This window comes from Cricetulus griseus (assembly GCF_003668045.3).
Source record: "Cricetulus griseus strain 17A/GY chromosome 1 unlocalized genomic scaffold, alternate assembly CriGri-PICRH-1.0 chr1_1, whole genome shotgun sequence".
In the NCBI taxonomy this organism is placed as follows: domain Eukaryota; kingdom Metazoa; phylum Chordata; class Mammalia; order Rodentia; family Cricetidae; genus Cricetulus; species Cricetulus griseus.
Window position 1 is genome coordinate 201,455,447 of NW_023276807.1, and position 22,999 is coordinate 201,478,445.

The window sequence follows — 22,999 nt, forward strand, 5'->3', positions numbered from 1 at the left end:
AAAATCTACTTCCTGTGTTTTATTTAACATTTGCTCCAGTATTTAACCTTTAGGTATCATGTTTAAATATTTCAGAAAGATGAGTTTTTCTGTTAGCAACTGATACAACATATCCAATCTGCCAAGCCAAACACCTCTACCAGGTAAGACTGTTTCATATGATGTCCATGTGAAAAAGAAAAAGGGCACCATAGTGGCTACATAGTGGTACATGCACCAGGATTCAGAGACCAAAAACAAACTGTTTGAACACTGAGCCAATCACTAAGTGTGGGCATGGATAATAACCATGTTAGGCTTTGAGATGAGGATAAATGCAAACATTTAGTGTCATGCCTGGCCCAAAGAGGCATGGGACACAAACTCTGCTGCTATAAGGGATTTAGTTATTATGGAGAGATAGCATCATGGTCTACACTTGAATCCTAAGGATTGGGCTTTTTTTTTTTTACTATTCATATTTTAAGACAGTCTTCCATAGCCCATGCTGGCCTCTAAGTTGCTATGCAGTGGAAGTGACCTGGCACTCTGTTCCCTCCAAGATGCTCCACCAACCAGGGCTTCAGGAATGCTAGGCAAGTGCTATCCCTAGGGCTTTTTTTTTTTTTTTTTTTTTCTGTTTTGTCTGCATACATGTCTATGAGGCCAGATGAGGGTGTCAGATCCCCTGGAACTGGTTGTGGGTGCTGGGAATTGAACCTAGGTCCTTTGGAAGAACAGCAAGTGCTCTTAGCTGCTGAGCCATCTCTCCACTCCAATTTATTTGTAAACAAACAGAGACTACCCTGTGCAGAGCCTCATTTGGATGAGGCTGGAGTCTTGGAAGCTTGGCTTCCTACCTAATGGTGGCCTTTGAAAGCTTGTTTGAAGGTTGTAGAGCATGGGAGCACAGCTGCTCGTATACCCTTGGCAGAAAGAAGGCTGGCTGTATTCTCCCACTAACAAGTATGAGAGGTGAAGGGGGGCACCAGAACTCACTAGCCACACAAGCCGAATGCGCCCTAGCAGTTAATGGGGGTATAAAGTATCACAGCCAAATTACCTCACATAACCCAATCTCCAGGATTTAAGACTCCCCCTTTTTGTTTTTCTGAAGTGTGGGGGAACAAATCCAGATCCACTGAACTATGAGTGCACCCTCAGCGGCAGAAACCCATTGCTAGTTTACCATCTTGATCTCCCAGTTGACATTCCACTGCTTCATGTTGCTGAACCGCCATGTTTTGATGGCGTCTCCCGTGCTGGCGTCCATCCGAATCAATCTGTTGTATGCAATTCCAATAAGTTCTTCTCTCTTGCCGCCTTGGAATCTGTAATTTTGAAGAAAAACCCCTCAGAATAGGGGAGGGAGGTTTTCCCCAACCCTAAGAACAACTGAACAAATAAAGATAGAAACACGATACTCTGAGTTGTTAATGAGAAAATGAACAGCCTAGAACAGACCATTTTGAAGTTTTGCTGTAGAAGAGGTTAGTGTGTCTAATGAGCTTTGCTTTCCATGTTTAAGATGTGAGTACATGAAATAGGTAAACAACATACAGAGATTACAGCAGCACACTGACCTCGCAATGAAGTGTGTGATGCCGAATTCAGGCAGAGACTGCCAAGCTTGAATGAATCTCATCTTGGCTTCAATCAGACTCATTTGGGCTACATTCTGATGGGCCTCCAATATTCTTGCTGTTATCTAAACACGATCAAGTAAACAATTAGATTATATCTTTTGTGATAGAAACAAGATAAAAATCTAATTATGTACCCCATAAGTCATATTGAATTGGAATTAAAAGTATCCAAAGGTTCATTTGGGCATTTCAATAAAGCAACAATGTTAATTTCAGCTTTGTGTATCACACAAGAAGCATTGTTCTAGTGTATGACTAGCAGGATTGAGAAATGTTCCAAGTGGACAGACACTGGTGAGCGATGACAAGAAAACACATTCAGATGCATATACAGATGCTTGTTGAAGTTTAGCAACAATATGCATGGGGCTCCAGTCTAGAGACCGAACATGAAAAGATAGTGAGTGCCATCCATGTGTCTATTATAGCAGTCAACCAGAATTGAACTAATTTATCTGTATGCACTAGGATGAATTCTCCCATGGTGGGGTAAGGGACCAGATAGGAGTGGCTTTGAGTGTGGCTTTACAATGTTGAATTTCTGTCTCTTTGTAAATATCTCCATATTACCAACTTACCAAATCTCTTACATAGCCTGGCTGTAGATGGCAATGCGAGGAAAGAAAAAGGGAGCAGAAAGAAAAAAAAAGAGGCGATCAGGAAAACAGCAATGAAGCAAAGAAAAGGTTGCAGCAGCTGCACGCCAAAATTCCAGCAGAAAACCATGCAGAAAGAAGACCACTCAGGTGGAATGCAAGTCAATGCAAGAATGAGAATGAAAAGGAGGAAGTAGCAATTACTATCCATTCAAATACAGAGAAGTGCAACACTGCAGATGTAAGTGTCACTCAGATTAAAGATGGAAGCTCACAGAAGGAAACGGGCAAGTCCCTCTTTCTCCCCTCAGGTGCCAGTTCTTATGGTGAAGGTAAAGCTAATTATTTTAGTAGCAAAATAAAAACCACTAATCAAAAGCCATGACAGCTTTCTCAGGTTTAGTAAGATGACATGGCACATGCTCAGCTCCTCAGAAGGGAGCTAAGGGCTGCATTAAGAGCTCAGCGACCACACTGTTCCTTTATTTGCACAAAAGGGCTGCAGGCCCCAATTACCATCTGCTTTTTGCATCCTTTTTCCTGGAAGGAGAAACAAAAAGTTTGCCAAACAGGGCCCTAGGAGCTGTGGCCACGCATGTCTTTTCAGTTTGGGATGACAGAATAATTCTTTTATTTACAGTTAAAAATTCATACCCACTCAAAAGAATCCTGGAAAGTTTAGCTAATATATGCATAATTAGGGGAAGAAAAGCAGATTAAGTATCAGAGACTATGCTGAAGGAGCCTCCGCTGTGGCAGGGTCCCCTGCAGCCAATAATCTATCTTATCTCCTGCCTGGAAGCCATGCAAAGGGGATAAAGCTCAGAGGCTACTCAGACAGGTCTGAGTATTTTACTCAGTAAGACCAAAGCCCGGAACAGTCCTTAACCACAGGCCATACACTGATTTCCTGACACTGACGACAGACAGAGGATTTTAGGTCACATTTTGTCTACAACTCAAAGACAGAAAACTATCATCTCTGGATACCTGACATCAAAATAACAGAACCGCTAAGGTTTGAAATCATTTGAAGGTAAATGAGTTCACTTACAGAAACTAGTCTCTTGGCACACAGCTCTTCAGTGAGTTGGAAGAAAGCCGGTGCCTCCTCCCCCTCCTTTCTAACATATCTGCATTCCACAAGGCTCCCCGGGGCGGGGCAGCATGTCCGCCATTCCTCACCACTCACTCCCAAAGCCCATGACTCTGGGGTAAACAATGTCCCTGTCGAGGAAATGGCCTTAACCACACAGACAGACCATTCCCGATCAACGTTCTGAACATTTCTGTGGAAAGCGAAACTGTTTCAGATTCATTTAAGAAAACTATGCTTAAATTTAAGGAAGGTAATGCTCTGTTTAATTTGGACTTTAATGTTTTAGAATGATTCCTTAAAGATAAAAACAAAGCTCAATAAAAATGACTTATTTATTTTAGAGGTCTTCTCTGCTCCCTGTCCGATCTGAAGCCTTTCCTTTTATGGCTTGCTGTTCAGTGTAGAGAATCCTAGGGGCTCTCCAGTTGAATTTCCCTGCTGAGGACCTTGTGTGGTTACCAAAGTGCCATTTTCCTGAATAGCAAACCTTTTATGGTATTAATTTCCAGAACAGGAATTCCAAAGAGGGTGGACAAAGGCCATAAATTTTAAGTTAAAATTCATCAAACTTTGTAACTCTGTGTCAGATTTGTTAGGTTCTATTAGTGTTAAGACAGTGATGGAGGACAAACTATCTCTACCACGTAACATTTTATTTCTAAAAGCCAGTTAATCTACCTCAGCTATACAAGTATTAAAGATACTCTGGGGAAGTGCTGACGTGCTTTTCTGTCATATCCATAGGGAACCAAAGAATCGGGGCCCTTAAGACTGGTTCAGTTCTTGACAGTCCTTTCTTTGAGAGTGACCTCGTGGGGTTGTGTAGAATAAACAGGCTCTTGGCACCGCTTCCCAGTATCTAGCCTATTAACTTTATAGAAGATTAACAACCAGTTTAAACTGACCTCCCCCATTTCCTGTTTTATGTTCTACAACGCCGGTAACTTTCATTTAAGAGCAGAAACAGTATTTAAAGCATGTGAGTAAAATTATAAAACCAGCAAATTAAGTAGAACGAGATACCTGTTTGTTCTTATACTTCTTTAGGTATCGAGGGGATACCAGACACTCAGGATTGATGTCGGTTGTGATCTGTTCTGGGATTAGCTGGGGATCTGGGTTCAGATGCTGCATCTTCAGGAAGGAGAGAATGTTCTGAACCTCTAAGTTGTAAGAACTGTCTGCCATGGTCTTGCCTTTGGAAGCTAATCTGCAGGCTGCCATCCAGTGTGCATACTGCTTCTCCTGTGGAAAAGAAACGCGGAGGGATGAAGCCACATGGTGCTCCGGACCTAGGTATACAATGTAGGGACAGCTGGCCAGCTCTCACGGGAGTTAAAGAAAGGTGAGGTTTAATTGGAAAACTTACATTATCACAACGAAGCCAAATTTCATTCATGCCCTCTGCAACCGGAATTAGGAGTTTAATGTTAAATTTTTGGCCCGAAATGTTCACATCTGGGGTAACTTCACATCCTGTAATAATAAATTTAATTATAAAAGTGCATAAAGGAAATCCTGAGCCAACATAATAGCCTCATTTTGTGAGATTTTATTTGCTGAACTCTGCCACAATATTTTAAGAACACCTTCATCCGGTGGAAGGTGACCAATGCAGCTTTGGTACTGAAATGATACTCTAGAGCTAAGGATTCAGAAATACATACAGTTATGAACTATAAGAATCCAAATGGCCACTTTGTTTAAAGTGCTAAAGGAAAGAGTACTTTAGGTAAAGAGTTCTCTCTTCTTTCCAGGGACATTACTACATACCAACAGTTGCCCTTTGTAGAACTTTTCAAACAAGGGGGAAGTTGTGTGGTGAAATTAAGACAGACGTGTGAAGATACACAAATCTGACTGGTTTCTCAAGGTGATTTAGAGCTCATAATTCTGTAATTATCCCCCAAAAGATATCAAAAACGGAACCATGGATTTGCCTTGACCCATTCTCCACATTTTAACTATTCTCTCCCTAAACCCTGTTCTATTCCAACCTCATATCCCTTTTCTTCCCAGATGCACCAGCTCGGAGTGTCTGCTTGGAAGGCTCTTTCCAGCAGCTGGCTGGCTGTCTTTGCTCCTCAGGCAGGCTTCCTGCAGATTTATTTTATTTACTTTGGTGTTCAGGTGGAACCCAGGGCCTCTCACACATTCCCAGCACACCCTTTACAAGTGAACTCTACTACGATCTCTTTGCATCTTGAGCCAGACCCCATTTACACAATGACACTCACACCCTCACTTATGGAAGAATAAAAAGCATCAACTCTCACCAGCTCCTTCCTTCTGACTCTTTCTAAATCACCACCACCCAAACTGGCAGTGATTTCCAAAGGGTGCTGGGAACTGAACCCAGGGTCTCACACATACCAGACAAACACTCCTAAATACCACTTCCAGTTCCCCATATGGAGAGGTAAGACTCCTTCCACCCGAGCCAGGAGAAAGAAATGAAGTGACAGAGACCACCAAAAATGCCAAATGAAGCTCTAGCTCCAGTCACAGGCCTGAATGAATAAAAGATCCAGCTAGGGGCTGGAGGAGGCACAGCTCAGCAGTTAAGGATACATACGGACAGGAGGCTTGCAAAGAATAAGAATTCAGTTCCCAAATTACTGCCTCTTATTCCAGCTCTGGTGGGTTTGATACCCTCTTGTAGACTACTCAGGTACCTGTACACACACACACACACACACACACACACACACACACACACACACACACACACACACACACGATAAAGCTTTAAAAAATATTAAGTAAAAAAAGAGCACTAACAGCTCAGCCCTCACTGAAGAGTGGCCCAGGCTGCAGCTGCTCAGTGAGGAGACTCATGCCTCCAATTCCAGCTGGAGGAGAGAAAAGTAAAGACAAAAGAACTGGATGAGGAAGTGGGAGATTGGAGCCACCTCCCTAAAGACACTGTGCCAGGGAAATAGGTTAAAAGCTCTGCAGTAATCAAGGGTGAAGAATCAGCAGCGACAAGGGAGAAACAAGAAATGCAGACACAACAGCTGCACGGCTGCAGGTGAGGGAACCCTAATGTTCTTAATGCTCAAGATGAGAAAAGAACATCATAATTTACTTGACAAGTGAGGTAAATGTCATGTGCTTCAGCTTGGGTCCGCCCAGAGATCACAACAAAATAGCCACGTACAAAGTGGAGAATCAAAAATACTGCTAAGACCCCAAAGATGTAAAGAGAGCGCTAAGTGGCCCTGCCAAGTGAAGTGTATTGAGGACCAACTGACAGATGTCTCACAGGTCACACAAGGCTCCATACCTCTCAGGTTCATCTGGTGAGCAGGTGTACCGCTGGACTCCTCTCGGCTCTTATAGCAGGAAATGGACGTGTCTTTGAAGGTGCACCAGTACTGCTTGTACCCTTTTAAAGTCAGCTTTTTAGGCCTACGTGGCAAACAGTTGAGACAATAACCACTTGAAGTAACTCTGTCAAGGCTGTTTTAGCAGTTAAATTTCTCAGTGCTGAGAAACACGGGCCAATTTTACTGGCCTTTGGCCAGTGTTTTCCTGCAGACTGTGTGTTCAAACAGCGGGAGGATAGAGCACCCACAGCCCCACACTTGTCACTTAAAGCTGTCCATTTGGAAAGGTCCATGGCCACCACCAAACCCCTGCACATGCAGTGGTGTCCACAGCATTATTGCTGCTGAATCCTCTACATCATATGTGCTCAGCATGACTGCAGTGAAAGAAGAGTCAGTCACAGCACAGACATGCCACTCCAGGGCCAAACACAGATGGCGGCACAGTGAAGGTACAGGTAACCGGAAAGCGAGGAAAAGGGAAGTTTTGAACTCTTGCCCTTGTCTCAGAAGCGTATTATACTGGGAGCTGTGGTATTTTCAGCCTTAGGAAATGCTTTATACCGTCCATTTCCCAGAGCACCCAGCAGGAAAGCGGCACCACATCTGTCTCCCAGCATCTGTCTCCCACCTGCTTCACTGCTCAGTTCTCGGTTTTGAGGATTACAAGTGGACTCCTTAAAAGTCTAGAAAAATTCACTGGGACCATACAGGAAAGGGCCCAGCAGCTTATGAACATAAGCCAATGGAGTCTGGATCTCTGAGCAAAGACACCACTTTTAACACAGACCCCTACTACCAACTGTAGGATACAATCAGCCCTGCGGATTTTAAGATCAAATAAAATAATGATTGTAGTGGTTTTGGTTTGGTTAACATGAATATCTTAGTGTTTTTTTTTTTTTTTTCCCCTGAGACAGGGTTTCTCTGTGTAGCTTTGGAGCCTATCCTGGCACTTGCTCTGGAGACCAGGCTGGCCTGGAACTCACAGAGATCCGCCTGCCTCTGCCTCCCGAGTGACAGGATTAAAGGCTTGTGCCACCAACACCCAGCATGAATATCTTAGTTTTAAGTATTTATCTAATTGGTAAATCTTACAGATTTGTTTTACAAATAATTGACAAAATTACTGTAAATTTAAATGTGAACATGACTATAAAACTGACAGCTCTTATTGTTATTTGAAGTCCCTCCCACTTTAGTACTTACTTGAAAACTTTAATATAGTCAGCAAGTTCTGGAATTGATGTAATATCACCCTAGGTAAAGAATTAAAATAATATTTTTCTTAATCTTTCAAATTTAGTTTGGTATCTGATTTTAAAAACTGCTTATTTAATATTCAAAATACAGATGCTAAAGATACTAATGATATGATCATATTACATGGTCTTGTTACAAAGGCAATGACATTTGTATAGCCCCCAAGAATGTATTGTTACTTCTAAATTATAGCTGAAATGTTCTATAGCAACATATGGAAATGTTGTAACTCATAATGGCACCAAGAAAAATGTTTCTTCAGCAATAACTCCTTCCTTAGTTTTAAAAACCAGAAGTATTTAGGGGACAGAGAGGCTCATTTCTCCTTTCTTTAGTGTATCAAGACTACTTTAGAGACTTGATGCTGCCTTTCCTAGAGGAATGCCTTCCCACCACTCACAAAACAATGTTTAGACAGAGTTTCAGTGTGGGAAGCTCTAGGGGCTAGTGACACTATTTCCTCAGGAGGTTTCCTGGGGTGGAGAGTGGGGCCCTGGGTTGATCCTCCCACCACAAAAAAAACTCTGAAAAATCTATGACAGACTTCTGTAAAGAACTGAACACTTTTCTCCACCTTCCAGGTCCCTTTTCTGGCAATGGAAAACCCAAAAAGGTAAGCTTTAATTAAAGTCATTAGCTAAAGATCCACCCTACCAGAATTGTTGATGTTTTCCCGCCTTCCAAAGTGATCTCCAGATCAGAAAGGGCAGCATCAACTTCATCAACGTCTTTGTCACTGTTGTTCAGATGATTTTCTGAGGTCATGATTGATAGTTTATTGATATGATACTGAAACCAGAATAACATGTTGTTGAAATGACTGTTCAGTTGCAGAACTTTAAGATGAAAATATCCTGACTCTATATTGGATATTTTTTAGCATCTGATTTGTAAAGATAAGGCATCTGGGGGAGGATGCTGGACAGATGATGGCTCAGTGGCTAAAAGCACTGCTGCTCTTATAGGAAACCCAAGAACAGGGCCTCGTACAGAAGCAAATCCCACTAGGGCTCAGGCCAGGCGTGAAGTCTTCTGTGGGGATGAACTCACCTGCTTGTCTCACATCCTAGAGAAAATTAACCCTCACTGGCCTACAGTCCAAATCACTTGGGGAAAAGTACTAACTACCATGATAATAACTTCAGGAGAAGCGGAAGCTAGCGCCACTCTCCCCAGTTCATAGTCTCAGCTATCTAAGAATAAGAAACTGTTCATATGTGTGAACAGAGAATGTGTGAGTGCAGTTAGACAACATATCTGTCCAGCTAGGAAACAGTCTTTGGTATAGAATTTTCTAAAGTATAAAACAGTTGCTTTAAATACACTTGGTGAGTCAAAAATATTAAAAATCTATTAAGTTTTAATGTCAAGCCTGAGAGGTTTTATGGAGAGATCAACAGAACCTGATGTTACTCTCATTATCTGCTTCTCAAAGCACAAGCGACCATGAACTTCTGAAGCATCCATCTATGTGATGTGGGGATACTCAATGCATGGACCCGAGGCCAATTACCAGTGTCCTGCATTCTAAGACTCAGTAGTAAGTGGTTATACCTTCAAGTTGGGAAAATATGACATCTTTGGTGATAACCAATGAGAACAAGGTAGGTATCACTGTCAGGCATGGCCTCAAAAGTTGAGACTATTAGAATCATGTGGCCCTCCTCTTCCCCCTCCACCCTAGCGATCCTGACTCAGCAACTCTGAGACTCAGTCTGAAATCTGCATTTTTCAAAGCACTGGACAGATCTTGACACAAAAAGGTCCTGTTATTATCTTATTAACTTGATAACTGTATTTTTTATCCACAGTTTATTCCAAATTATCTTCTTTCTTCTTGCTATAGTAAGCCTATTTTCTAGGGGATCTGGGTGCCCCAAGAACAGAGCGGTTCAAGGTGTCGGCTGCAGGTTTCTCACCATACTTTCTTTTCAATGCCAAAGAGCAGAAACATAAGTCCTATTCAGTGTGGTCACACTGGGAAGGACAACAGTCTGTCTTCCTTTTACCAAGATGGCTCCAACAGCCATGTGTGTCAGTCTTTGGATTTGCACTCCGAAAGTCCCTCCCTCCCTTACCCCCTCTCTATATATTATATGTAGATATATAATCTACCTACCTACCCATCTACAAAAATGGTCCAAGAGGGCTATGCTTTGAGGCCCTTCAATTACTGTGGATAGAATCTAAGTCTTGCTGGGATATAGCCCAGTGGTACAATGCTCACTTAGCATGTGCAAGACTTTGGGCTATGAACACTGCTATAAATCTATGGCTTTTTACAGATAGATATTGTGTGTCTTAATCTTGCTTTTGGGAAAACTTCTACCAGAAAATAATGAGTCTGTATCCAAAGTACAAAAGATATATTTAAAGAGTTGCTCAAGTAGGAGACTCACAGGGAACCGTGCTGATATTTAATTCGGGAAGCCCTCCAGATAGTCAAAATGACCCGGAAACAGGGTAAGATTCTTAACCAGCTGCTTAGTCAACTCTCTGGAATAGCTGATGAATTGGCCCCCACCCTCCCACTAGCAAGGACTTGCCCTGTGCCCTCTACTTTCCAACAGTGACCTTGGGCTGTAACTGAACTTCCTGGTGCGCTGGTGCATTTGGAAGGCCGAGACGCTTTTCTGTTCTGAGTAAAGAAGTGAAATCCTCAGGGTGAGGGCCAGCCTTGCTTCTCCCATTTCTATTTAAAGAATATCAATTGCACTGGGACCTTAGGGAAGACTAGAATCCCATTACAGGCCAGGAATGCTTGCCAAAGCCCCACTCAGGCACACTGACATCTGAAGAGAGTCAGTCTGGTGACAATGGACCTCACTGCTTCTAAGCACACTGATTTGTCTAAAGCCATTCCACTGGAGGGTGGATCAGTAATGGGAATTAATTTTTTAATAAGTAATAATATAATTCTGAAGCATGTGGTATCCAAAGCCCACATGTGGAAAAATATTAGTTTAAAGAAACATTAGCTTTCTGCTTAATAATTAATATTGTAAAAACATTTATGTTTATCCTTGTCTCTTGAACTCTTATTATTTAAAGGTGTTATATCTGCCACCGCCAGTTTGCAATGTGCCTTATCATCAATTTAATATTATTAGCATTTTATTTCTAAGAGAAAACTGAGTTAGCTTCAAGTTACTATACACTGGGGGGAGGGGAAAAGACCAATTTTTCTACAAGATATAGGAAAGTAACCAAACGCACCACTGACTCATATATGTATATATGAATATATATATATATATATATATATATATATATATATATATATATATATGTTTATTTATTATAAGCCAGGTGGTAGTGGTGCACGCCTTTAATTCCAGCACTCAAGAAGCAGAGGCAGGTGGATCTCTGTGAGTTTGAGGCCAGCCTGGTCTACAGAGTGAGTTTCAGGACAGCCTCCAAAGCTAGAGAGAAACCCTGTCTTTTGGGGAGGGGGGTTATTAATTATGTATGCAGTGTTCTGCTGGCATGTATGCCTGCATGCCAGAAGAGGGCACCAGATCTCATTACAGAGGGCTGTGAGCCACCATGTGGTTGCTGGGACTTGAACTCAGGACCTCTGGAAGAGCACCCAGTACTCTTAACCTCTGAGCCATCTCTCCAGCCCCTATTCTTAAATATTTTTAAACAACAAAAAAATAGTCATTAGCTGGGTCGTGGTGGCACACACCTTTCATCCCAGAACTAGGGAGGCAGAGCAGGTGGATCTCTGAGTTTGAGGTCAGTCGGGGATACAGTGAGTTTCAGGACAGCCAAGGCTACAATAGAGAACCCTGTTTAGAACCCCCCCCCCCAAAAAAAAAGAGGGAGAAGAAGAAAATCACGTTTACTTTTGTAAATGTCCACTTTTAATGTTTAAAAATTTTCATCTATTTAGTATGTGCATGCATGTGCCATTCATGTGTGCACATGAAGGTGAGAGGACAGCATTAAAAAAAGAGTCTCACTATGTAGCCCTAGCTACCCCAGACTCACAGAGAACTGCCTGCCTCTGCTTCCCCAGGGCTGGGATTAAAGGCGTGCCATTATGCCCAGCCTCAGCAGATTTTTGGGAGCTGGTCCTCTCCTTCCACCAAGTAGGTACTAGATATCAAACTTGAGTTACCATGCTTGGTAGCAAGCATCTGCTTGCTGGGCCATCTTGCCAGCCCCACGTGCCACTTTAACACCACTCTCCCCTTCCCTGCTAAGAATCATCCACTCTGTCTTCCTTACCTGCAAGGCTGCAAACATCATCATTTCTTCTTCAGTGCATTCAATCTCTTCCAGGAGAAGAGCCCACTTGGCCTGCTCGTAAAGCTGATTGATTCTGATAGCATCATACTGCCGAAGGAAGGAAACACGGGCTTTAACAAACAGTCTTCAATACCAGAAAGTTCTCAATGGGAACTATTCATTTCTGAGGCTGGAGAGATGGCTCAGCAGTTAAGAGTGCTACTGTAGAGGAACAGAGTTCAGTTCCTAGCACCCATGTAAGACGGCTCATAATTGTCTGTAATTACAGCTCCTAAGGGGTTCTGCTATCTATGGCCTCTGTGGGCACCTGAACTCACATACACCTAAATCTTAATAGTAAGTCTCTAAATAAAATTGTTTTATCTTATGAGTGTTTTGCTCCTGTGCACATGTGTACACTGCATGCATGCCTGGTGTCTGTTTGGTCCCCTGGAACTGGAGTTACGGATGCTTGTAAGCTACTGAGAGGGTGCTGAGAAGTAAACCCGGGTCCTCTGCAAGAGCTCTTCTTAACCAGTGACCCACCTCTCTAGCACCCCCTCCCCACCTTTTCCGCATAGCCTTAGTTGGTCTGCAACTTTCTGTTTACACTAACAAGTCTTCAATTCAGAGATCCTCCTGCCTCTGCCTCCTGGGTGTTGCCATTAAAAGCCTGCACCACAACACCCAGCTAAATACTCATGTTTAAAGCACGACAAAAAGTGAATAAAATTACATATTCATTATCAAATGGTTAATTCTAAAAAAGGAAGAGATCTATTAGTGTCAGATATGACTATAGATACATCTAATTTTCTATTCAAAATGACATAAAATGACAAGAAAATACTCAGGGATGTAGCTCAGTAGGTGGAAGGGGTTGCCTGACATGAGAGAGGATTTGATCCCTCGCACTGAAGGAAAAAAGGGGGTTGGTTCATGTAACAACTCAGTGTTACAGTTTCAGTCTAAGAAGTCTAACTTGAAGGAAGACATGGTGGTCCATGACTGCTGTGCTGGCACTGGGAAAGCTAACGCAGGGGATCCTTCATTTCTAGGCCAACTAGGCTGCCCAGCGAGGTCCTGTCTCAAAACAAAGCCCACAAAACTGGGTACTGACACAGTGTTGTAATCAGCACCCAGAGTCTGAGGGATCAGAAGTCTGAGGCCAGCCTGGGTTTCATACTAAGTTCCAAGCAGCCTATGCAGAATGGATGGATTCTGTCTCAAAGTGCAGGCAGTGGAGAAAGAGGGAGGAGAGAGGAAAATGAGAAATCTAGTTGAAAATAATTAAAATAAGGTACAAATACAGATTTTAACACTGTTATTCTAACTTGCCACAACAGAACCCAGTATGAGAGCAAATTAATTACTTTGGGAAATACCTCACTCACAGAGGAGAAATACCAAAGAGATAGGCCCTGGGAGGAGGGGCTATTTTAAATATCCAAAACAGACAGTACAGACACACTTTTGGCAAGTATATGTATCTATGTCATGAGACTGTCCATTTAATTATATTAGCAAAAAGCAACGTTCTCTTAAAATGCTAACCAAACATTCTAATCCCCAACCTACAACTAAAAGCAGATACGATATGGCCTGAAAATACAACATTTATAGTTCTATTACATGCAGTTTGCTGTATCTATGTTATATAAAGAATTATTTGAGCACACAATGAAAGATAGGACACTAGATCAGTTGTTCTCAACCTGTAGGTCCTGATCCCTTTGGGGTTTGAATAACCCTTTCACAGGGATGGCCCACAACCATCAGAAAATGGATATTTATATTATGATTCATAACAGTATCAAAATTAGTTATGAAGTAGCAATGAAAATAATTTTATGGTTGGGGGTTGCCACAACATGAGGAACTGTATTGAAGGGTCACAGCATTGGAAGGTTGAGAACCACTGCTCTAGATAGAGTAAGTACCATTCAGACATGAAGGCGACAGCAGGGAGCCAGGACAGGCCCTCTCCCCTAAAGAGGCAAACCTCTGTGCCCATCACTGGGGAGAAACAACGACAGACTTTCACTGTGTTAAATTGTAGAGGAAAAGTGAAGTTATAGCAGAGCAGACTCACCAGTCACAGAAACTAAGTAACAATGGTTAGCTATCAGATAAAATAAAATGTAGACTATAAAACAATATAAAGCCCAGTTTGGTGGCGCTCGCCTTTAATCCTAGCACTCGGAAGGCAGAGGCAGCAGATCTCTGAGTTCAAGGCCAGCCTGGTCTACAGAGCGAGTTCCAGGACAGGTTCTAAAGCAATACACAGAAACCCTGTTTTGAAAAACCAAACCAAACCAACAAACATACAAAGAGTACTTTTTCAGAAAAATATTTTGGAGCCTGTCCTGGAACTTGCTTTGTAGACCAGGCTGGTCTTAAAATAACTGAGATCCACCTGCCTCTGCCTCCCGAGTGCTGGGAGTAAAGGTGTGTGCCACCACTGCCCAACTTAGAAAACTATTCTTTGCCTTACAATATAATTGTAGATGTTAAATTTTTTAAAAAGTAACCAGTACCTTTGAAACACGTCAAAGAAATTGTAATTACCTTATCAAAAGAGAAAAAAGTTTAACCATTCTTCCAACCTAGGGAAATATTAATTTTATTCAGAATACAAACACCTTTGCCTAAAGGTCTGGGTTTTGAATATTATTCAAAACTTGCCACAGTTTCTTAACAGTCAAATGAGAAGAGAAACAGAGGCAGAAAAGATCCCGTTAGGTCCTTGGTACCTTTGGATTCAAATCAAAAAAGCTGTAGTACTTGAACCGGAGCAGCAAGGCCTCATTTTCCTTCACATCTTGTTCCATTAGCGATCTTGAGGAGTCAAGCCACCTGGATGAATTGGAGAAGAGCGCTGAGCAAAGCAAACAAAGTTAGCCAAACATTCCACACCCACCAGGAACATTCTCTGCTGTGCCTGGCCTCTTAAAACTTACCCTTGGCTAGGCCTGGTGATGTATGCCTTTTAAATCCCAGCACTCAGGAGGCGGAGACAGGCGGATCTCTGTGAGTTCAAGGCCAGCCTGATCTACACAGAGAGTTCCAGGACAGCAAGGGCTACAGAGAGACATCCTGTCTCAAAAACCCAAAAACTTACCCTTGGTTGGTTTTTGCTTTATCAAGAAGAGCTTGAGGCTTGAACATCTTTGCCAATATTTCTGGTGATGTTACCGGCTGACTGACAGCAAGTATCCCGGGATTGCCTTCTGACAGGGCACTGTCACCAAACCAAGCGGAAGTTGGTGACAAGGGGCTTCCATCATGAGCATCGTAAGTGGGGGTCATGGTTTTACTGTAAAGTCCGGGGCTTGAGTATATGCTTCCTAGTGAGTGAGAAGAGGAGGCTGTGAGGCCAGGCTCAGACTCAGCTCAGTGAGGACACACACTACGGCAGGAAGCACAATGAGCCACAAGCTTCAATCTGGAAGGAAAGCTTAGCACATTATTTACCTGCCTCAAACACAAAATAACTCTGCTCATACAACAGAACACGTGGTACCAAAGCCGTGATATGATTAAAGTGGCAGCGATTCTGAGGAGAAAGCCGCTTGGAAGGAACTAGGAAATAAAGCTCTAGCTGAAGCGCATAGACCAACACTGTGTGTGTGATTGTGGTGAGGCTCACCTTTCAGAGGACCAATGTAAAGAACATCGATGCCTATAGGAAAGGAAAGAGAGGAATTCAGAAGGCAAAGGAGAGGCAACAACAGAAGACAAAAGAATGAAGAGGAAAATAGGAAAAGGGGGAAACAGACTCGCCCCAACTGTGAACCAAGAGTAAGTGCATCAAAACCTCAGGAGCTTCAACATAAACACCACAATATTTTGTCCGATGCAAAATGAAGCTGTGCTTTGATCAAGCCTACCGTGACTTGGTTTATATACAGCTGAACTAAAGTCAGCGGCGTTACCTCATTTATCTAAGGACCCCTCAGTATGACAGGGCTAGGCATACAGCAGGGACTATGTAAATAAAACACACTAGCTAATGATATAATACATGCTCATTCACTTGAATAACAGAACTAAGGCTATCAAAGACACCAAGTAAAAACCTGTCTAACTTTGCCTGTTTTGTAAGACAGGGTCTCACACCGTGGTCCTCATACTTAGAGCGATCCTCTTGACTCGTTCTCTGGCTAAGATCATGCTTTTAAAAAAGAAAACATGCAATTGCTGCCACACTGTCACTGGATGTGGAAAGAAGAGGATTAATAACTCTCCCGGTTGTCTAACTGAAGGATATATGAGCACAGAAGCAGTAAGAATGCACGTGAATGGAAAGGACTTTTACTGAGCATAGTGAATCTTGTCAGCCATCCATATCTGACCCAATAGCCCTGTGTCCTGGGTTGTCCATCGGAATGCTATGGGGCCCAGAGTGGAACTATGAACTCTGCTTCAGCCTTTAAAGGAGATCCTGGGACACAGTTCTCTAGCGGAGTGAGTCATTGTTAAACTTAAAATCACGACACTGAAAGGGCAATGGTGCCCATACTTACCAAAGGCAGGAATCACTTCTCCAGCTCATCTGGGCAGACAGTGATTCTGCTAAGGGAGTACATATAAATGCAGTATAATGGGAAAATATTGACTAATAGGCAGAAACCTGTTTACTTTATAAAAAAAAAAACATTTGTTGAATAAACCCTTCATGAAGAATGCCAGAATATTGACATTTTTTCCTAGTATGATGAACTAGAATTATTTAGAGCCAAGTAAAGGTAAAATTGACAACTCTATGAAGTTCTCAATACAGAAAGTATGTTAATGGAGCCCATTTTTAACCCTAGACTGCATTTTACTTATTATAGTTCCTATTTGTCTTATGGATACTACAGGATAACAACTCATTTAGTGTCCCAACAAATCTGTTTTCACCCTGGAGGACAAAACTGAGACACACAGGCTAAAGGACTTGTTCACAGTCAAGAGACGGCAAGCTGCGGGGCCATGACAGGAATTAGCCAGTCTCGGTTGCTTGCACACTGCCTTCATGCAGTACAACTCAGACCATTCTCAACCCATGTGTGTCTGATTGCTTAGACTCTTGGTGGCAAGGCAAGCGAAGCTTCAGTAGTTTTGTACTTATTTCTCAATTCTAGTTGCACTGCTGGGTCAGAGGGCATGCATAGTTTAAATTCCTTCAGGGCCAGCTCAAAGGCTAACCCTAACTTGTTTTTCTATTTGCCTGCTTTTATATCTATTTCAGGCAGAAGTCAAACAGAGTAAGATGAAGTAACAGATTCAGTCAGCAACAAAATATGGAGGGATAGCTTAAAAACTAAACAGAACTAGTTCAAAAGGAAAACCGTCCAAAGAGCACTATATTCTGGTGTTCTACACTACACACAATTCACTGCAGATAGTAAGTCTCGTGTGGCTCTTGGGAGGGCTGCTGTATTGGAACACATTAAATGCTTATGTGCAGGTGAGACTCTCTAACATAAGGATAATATCACTAAAGACTGAAAAACAAATAAGCAGTATCAGTCTAGGCACATGAAAAATCAATAAAATAAGAAGAGCTAGGGGCTTATATATGAAACCTCATTCTACCATTCCAGTGTTTATAGCACCTATCAAGGAAATGAGGCTACAGTAACCCTGAAATACCGTTTGTCAAATGGTAAAAAGATGTATAAAGATTCACAATACTCAACACTTCGAAGAGGGAATGTAAAGGGTCTATTCATATGTGACTGATGGGAACATCAAGTACAGCAACGTTCTGCAGTTTATGTGGTAAGATAATACCACGCAGTAGATAAGAGATAGTTTTTACACAAGCAGCTTTTGAGAGAGAGAACTCTCTGCTTTGCTATAGAAAAAGCATCAAAATACTGGTCAGTGAAAAAAAAATAATCAGACTGAAGAACAATATGCAGTATATATTAGTCTTTTATGGTAATATATTGTTTATGATTTAATAAAGCTTGCCTGAAGACCAGGAAAGCAAAGCAGCCAGTCAGCAGTTTTTACCTCTCCCAAGGCTGAAATGGAGATCCTGTCTTCCCTGTGACTGGAAACTGAATGCCAGAATCCAAGACCCTGCTCCTATCTTATATACCTCTCTGGTGCTACGATTAAAGGCGTGAACTCTGTTTCACTCGTGTGTATGTGTGTGGGGGGGGGGGTGAGCAGTTTTGCATCATCTCAGCCAGCTTTCTTATATTCTGTCACTATTAGCATAATTGGGGTTAGCAGGGGGAAAAGAGCCTAAATAATAAACTACAACTGTATTACCTAATGTTTCTGACTCTGCCGATATCTACATAAACAGGGTTTTCTCATCTTTCTCATACTCAGAAGCTATTTCTAGCCACCTCTGGATAACTGAAACAATTGTATGTCTTAGAATTCCTTGCACACGTGTAGTCACTATTGATTGGCTACTGGGCTACAAAGCTAACTCAGCTTCCCAGATTCTAGTACCCGAGACTGACAAGATCTTCCATGTTGCAGTTTTCAATGTGGGTGACCTCAAACTGTTCTGATTGATACACACACTATACAATACAATATGGATTCCTTAAGGAATTGAAATTTCTTTTTCTTTAAAGTAATCAAAGTTTAAAAAATAATGAGTAAAAGCTAGATTCTGGCCTTTGGCTACTGGAACCCTGCCTGCTAAAATGAGGGCCTTTATGTCCTCAGTAAGGAGGCAGAGGCATGTGGCTAGATGGTCAGAGCTTAAGGGTGCACTGACGGAAACCTTGGCTCTCCCTTTCCTGGGTGTCTGATTCCAGGCAACTGATTCAGTTTGAATTTCTCATGCTACCTATTAGTCAGAACAGAGGCTAGAGGTAGACATTAGCAATGCATGTCCTGTTTGGGAAATTAAGTAGCTCTAGGAGAGGCCTTCAACAGTAGCAATCTTTCAATGTTACTCTGGCTTTCCTTTCCTAAAAAGATTTCCTGAATGGGCCACAGAGATGGCTCAGTGGGAAAGACTGAGCACACATGGTAGCTTGTCTCTAACTCCAGTGCCAGTGGCTTTGACACCTTCTTCTGGCCTCTGTGAGCCCTGCACACACATGGTGTTCGCAAAACATGCATGAAGGCATGACACCCCCCCCCCCACACACAAAATTACATAAATCTCAAAATGAAAATAAAAATTCAGGTCTCTTGCAAAGCTGTCCAGTAGTGTCCTTAGGACACTCAGAGATGTCTGAAGGCAAGCTTGAGGGGAGAACTGAAGAATGACACACAGTCCAGAAATAAATAGCAGCTGTGGTCAGAGTGGAAAGGAACTAGCCAGAAGCTGGGGGGGGGGGTCATGAATTCTAAACTAGAGTGAAACCCCACTTTCTCCCACTGCCCCCAATATAAAACAACAACAAAAAACAACAAAACAAGTGACTCTGTACACCCAAACTATTCAAGCCAGTATAATTGTTGGAGTAAAGTTGGAAAATACAAATGCAAAAAGAGTCTAGGTCAGCTGAGTTAATTGCTCTGGGTATATGATTAAAACAAAAAACAAAACAAACTAAAACAACGTCCCCGATGGTGTGGCAGCTCAGGCCTGCAGGCTGCAGAGGGTTAGGGCTACCACTGAGGTATGTGTGAGATCAGAATGATCTGCACAGCAAGGCTCCACTCACCTGAAACAAAACTAACTTACTGAATTAAGTGAGGAACAGCAATTACAAAAGACTGTGAATAAAGAGATGTAAAAATCTGGACTTTGGTGACTGGAGAGAGAGCTCAGTGCTTCAGAACTCTTTACTGCTCTGCTCTTCCAGTTCCTGGCACCCATGCAGGGTGGCTTACAACCAGCAGTGACTCTAGGCTCTGGAGATCTGACTCAGTGTTCTGGCATCTTTGGGCATTGCACATGTGTAACCCCCCCCCCCCACACACACACACACTTATATAAAAGGATTCAGAACTCTGGCCAGCAGACACATACTAAAGGGCTTTTAGCCCTATATTAAAAAAAGTGAAAAAAGGGAGTATGTATGTATTTATACTTTGAAGACATTATTTGGCCCAAAAGTATCCCTCATTTTGGTTGGAAGAGATCTTCCACAGTTATCTGCTAACACTGGGTGACTTCTGGGGCCACGCGCAGTCCATGTGCTCACCTGAGCTTTTAATCCCAGCTCTAGATCAGAGTGCTATGACCGTCTTTATAATATGCTAGAGTGGCTAAAGCACTCTGAAACTCTCTCACTACATCACTAATTCATAACAAAAGGAATCTATTCAGGCACAGGCAGATGGAAGCTACACGGTGGCTACATCCTCTCTCTGGGAACACTCCTCACAGTACCTGGGTAAGTTCACCAACCTGGAAGCCCCAACCACTTTTCTTTTGGGTTTTGAGAGGCTTAATTACAAAGGCAGGAGAGTTCCTGGTTATCACCATGGTTTTGTTGTGGTGTTGTGACTGTTCTTCAGGGACAAAAGGGGTGAGTTTGTCCCAATGTGGTGGCATTAAGAAGTAGTAGTACTAGACCCTTAAGAGACAGTGACTAGTCCTGAGTTATTCAGGCCACTGGTGCACCGCCTCCAGAAGGAAATGAGATAATGTTTGTAGAATTCTGGGAAGTTCTTTTGAGGGGGTTGTTTTAAAAGTCTAACCCCTTGAGTCTTACTCTGGTATCTTTTCCTTCATGCATGGTAATGAATGTCATCAGCCACAAGATCTTTAACCATGTTTGCATCATGCCCTTGAACCACCACACTATCAGCTAAAAAAATGTGTTTTATGAGCTACCAGCCACAGGTATTTCATAACTGTAACAATGCTCAACTCAGCCTCCAGCCCTTTTCCCTTCCACAAGATGTCTGGGAGGTGTGGGTGGTAGCAAGCCTCTAATCACAGAGTTGATTTATCAGATAACCAGTCCCATCCTTTAGGACTTCCCAAAAGTTACCTCATTAGCACAGACTCGGTATGGTTAGAAGGTGCATGCTGTTGCACAATCTCCTTTGTGGCTTTTATTACAAGAGTTTTAGTGCCTCTATCAGAAATACGGACGGAGGACCAACATGTCTTTTTAAAACTTATGTCACAACTAGTCTCTTTTACTGTGTGTGAGCTACCACCCATTTCCTCCTCCAAAATGATTAGAAATAAACTCAACAATCTTTCTAAAATCTTTTCTTTGTAAACAATTCAGAAACCAGTTGTTCTATAACACATCCTTTGTGCAAGGAATGCACAATTATTAGGAGACACAAATCAGTATATTAAACACCAAAGAGTCTAAAGATAGGAGAATACCCAATTCAGCTTGGGGAAGGAATGGGTGGGATTGTGAGATCGCATCTCCAAAGAATGACTCCTAAAAGAAAAAGGTAGGGATGCAAAGAGACCAGGATATACACACCACAGAAGAGGTCTTAAGTAATTAAGTAAGGTTTTAGGTACCAATGTATCAACAAAATAGTGATTTTTTCCCCAACAGTCTACCTACAAAAAAGCTTTCAATTTTTGCAAACTAAAAAACTAAGTCCAATTATGGCACTATCCTTTCCAGACCTGAGCAAAGAACCAGGTTTCTTCTTCACTGATTCAGTTACTAACATATGATATGACCAGCACAGAAGAGGACCTACATGGCACTAGTATGACTGAGAAGAGAGGGTGAAGAGGGCTGGACCACTCTCTGGACCTATATGCCTCATGTACCCTTAACAACACACACACAATGCAGGGCCCTCACGCTCTGCCTTTGTTTAGTCAGGGTCTCACCTGATCCGGGAGTGATAAGCGGTCCTTCCAATTCAAGTGCTTCATCTTCAGACTGGTCATCTAGCTTTTTCTTTTTTTTCTTTGTGGGATCTCTGGGTTTTTTTAAGAGAGAAAGTTCTTCAGGGTGTCTTATATCTGTTAAGGAATGGATTAAGTGAAAGAAGTTAGCACAGTAAGTTTACTTAATCTACTGAGATGTGAATTTGCCATTTCCTTCAGCCTATGTGGATATTGGTGTTCTGCCCAGCACTGATACCACATGAAAGAGTGATGGATGACATGCTAAAAATCCCCAAAAACTACAGCAAGAGGATGTTTGGCTAGTTTACACAAGGCCCTGGGTTCCATTCCAGGACTGGAGAAAACAAAACCAAAAAATCTACTCTACGCAAAGCACTCTTAATTCATGACTAGCTAACAATGTGATGGCCTCAAAGCGGAGGGAGAATACACTAGGGCACAGAAGGGAAACCCACTGGAGTAGATGGTTCATGCTTTTAATCTCAGGAAGGTGGATTATGTGACTGTAAGGCCAGTTTGGTTTCCATAGCAAGTTCCAGGACAGCCAGGACATGTCTAAAAAACACTTTTCAAAACCAGAAAGAAAATCCTAGAAATTTTATTCATATACTCATTTTTATTTAAGAATTTATATTATCTGGTATCGATCATTCTCTGTCATAAGATACATGTGGTACATGAAGCATGTGTAATGATTACATTAATGAACAGGTATTTTCTTTTAACTTTATGTGTATGGCTATTTTGCCTGCATGTATATCTGTGCACTGCTTATGGGTGAGTTACCCTATGAATGCTGGGAATTGAACCCTAGTCCTCTGGAAGACCAGCCAGCGCTCTTAGCATGGGCCATTTTTCCTGACTCAAGCTGGTATTAGATACAGTATATTTTCCAGAATTGCAAGACTCAACATTATCCCTTCCCCCAAATCAAACCTCTGTCAACTCAACCCATGGTTGATAAGCAGGTTGAAAACTGTGTGTGTGTGCATGCGGACGCACACCTGTGAGTGCATGTGTGAAGACCAGCAGTCAGTCAACATCAGCTATCTTCCTTAATCGTTCTCTAACTTATTTTTTCTACAATACAGTATTTTTAT

At 42.2% G+C, this 22,999-nt stretch overlaps 1 protein-coding gene across 2 annotated transcripts in view; it reads right to left on the minus strand.

Moving 5' to 3' along the window:
* Positions 1 to 22,999, minus strand: part of Fermt2 (fermitin family member 2) — a 71,082-nt gene that overhangs the window by 1,518 nt on the left and 46,565 nt on the right. The window contains exons 4-15 of one of the 2 annotated variants that reach the window (XM_027389287.2): positions 21,879 to 22,013; positions 15,795 to 15,827; positions 15,267 to 15,492; positions 14,899 to 15,001; positions 12,146 to 12,253; positions 8,567 to 8,701; positions 7,859 to 7,908; positions 6,607 to 6,731; positions 4,690 to 4,796; positions 4,344 to 4,565; positions 1,563 to 1,687; positions 1,169 to 1,310 (exon numbers count right to left, since the gene is read on the minus strand). In XM_027389287.2, the coding sequence (XP_027245088.1) occupies positions 1,169 to 1,310; positions 1,563 to 1,687; positions 4,344 to 4,565; positions 4,690 to 4,796; positions 6,607 to 6,731; positions 7,859 to 7,908; positions 8,567 to 8,701; positions 12,146 to 12,253; positions 14,899 to 15,001; positions 15,267 to 15,492; positions 15,795 to 15,827; positions 21,879 to 22,013 (1,511 nt within the window). The remainder of the gene's footprint in view (positions 1 to 1,168; positions 1,311 to 1,562; positions 1,688 to 4,343; positions 4,566 to 4,689; positions 4,797 to 6,606; positions 6,732 to 7,858; positions 7,909 to 8,566; positions 8,702 to 12,145; positions 12,254 to 14,898; positions 15,002 to 15,266; positions 15,493 to 15,794; positions 15,828 to 21,878; positions 22,014 to 22,999) is intronic. The other variant, XM_027389288.1, reaches the window with a different exon arrangement.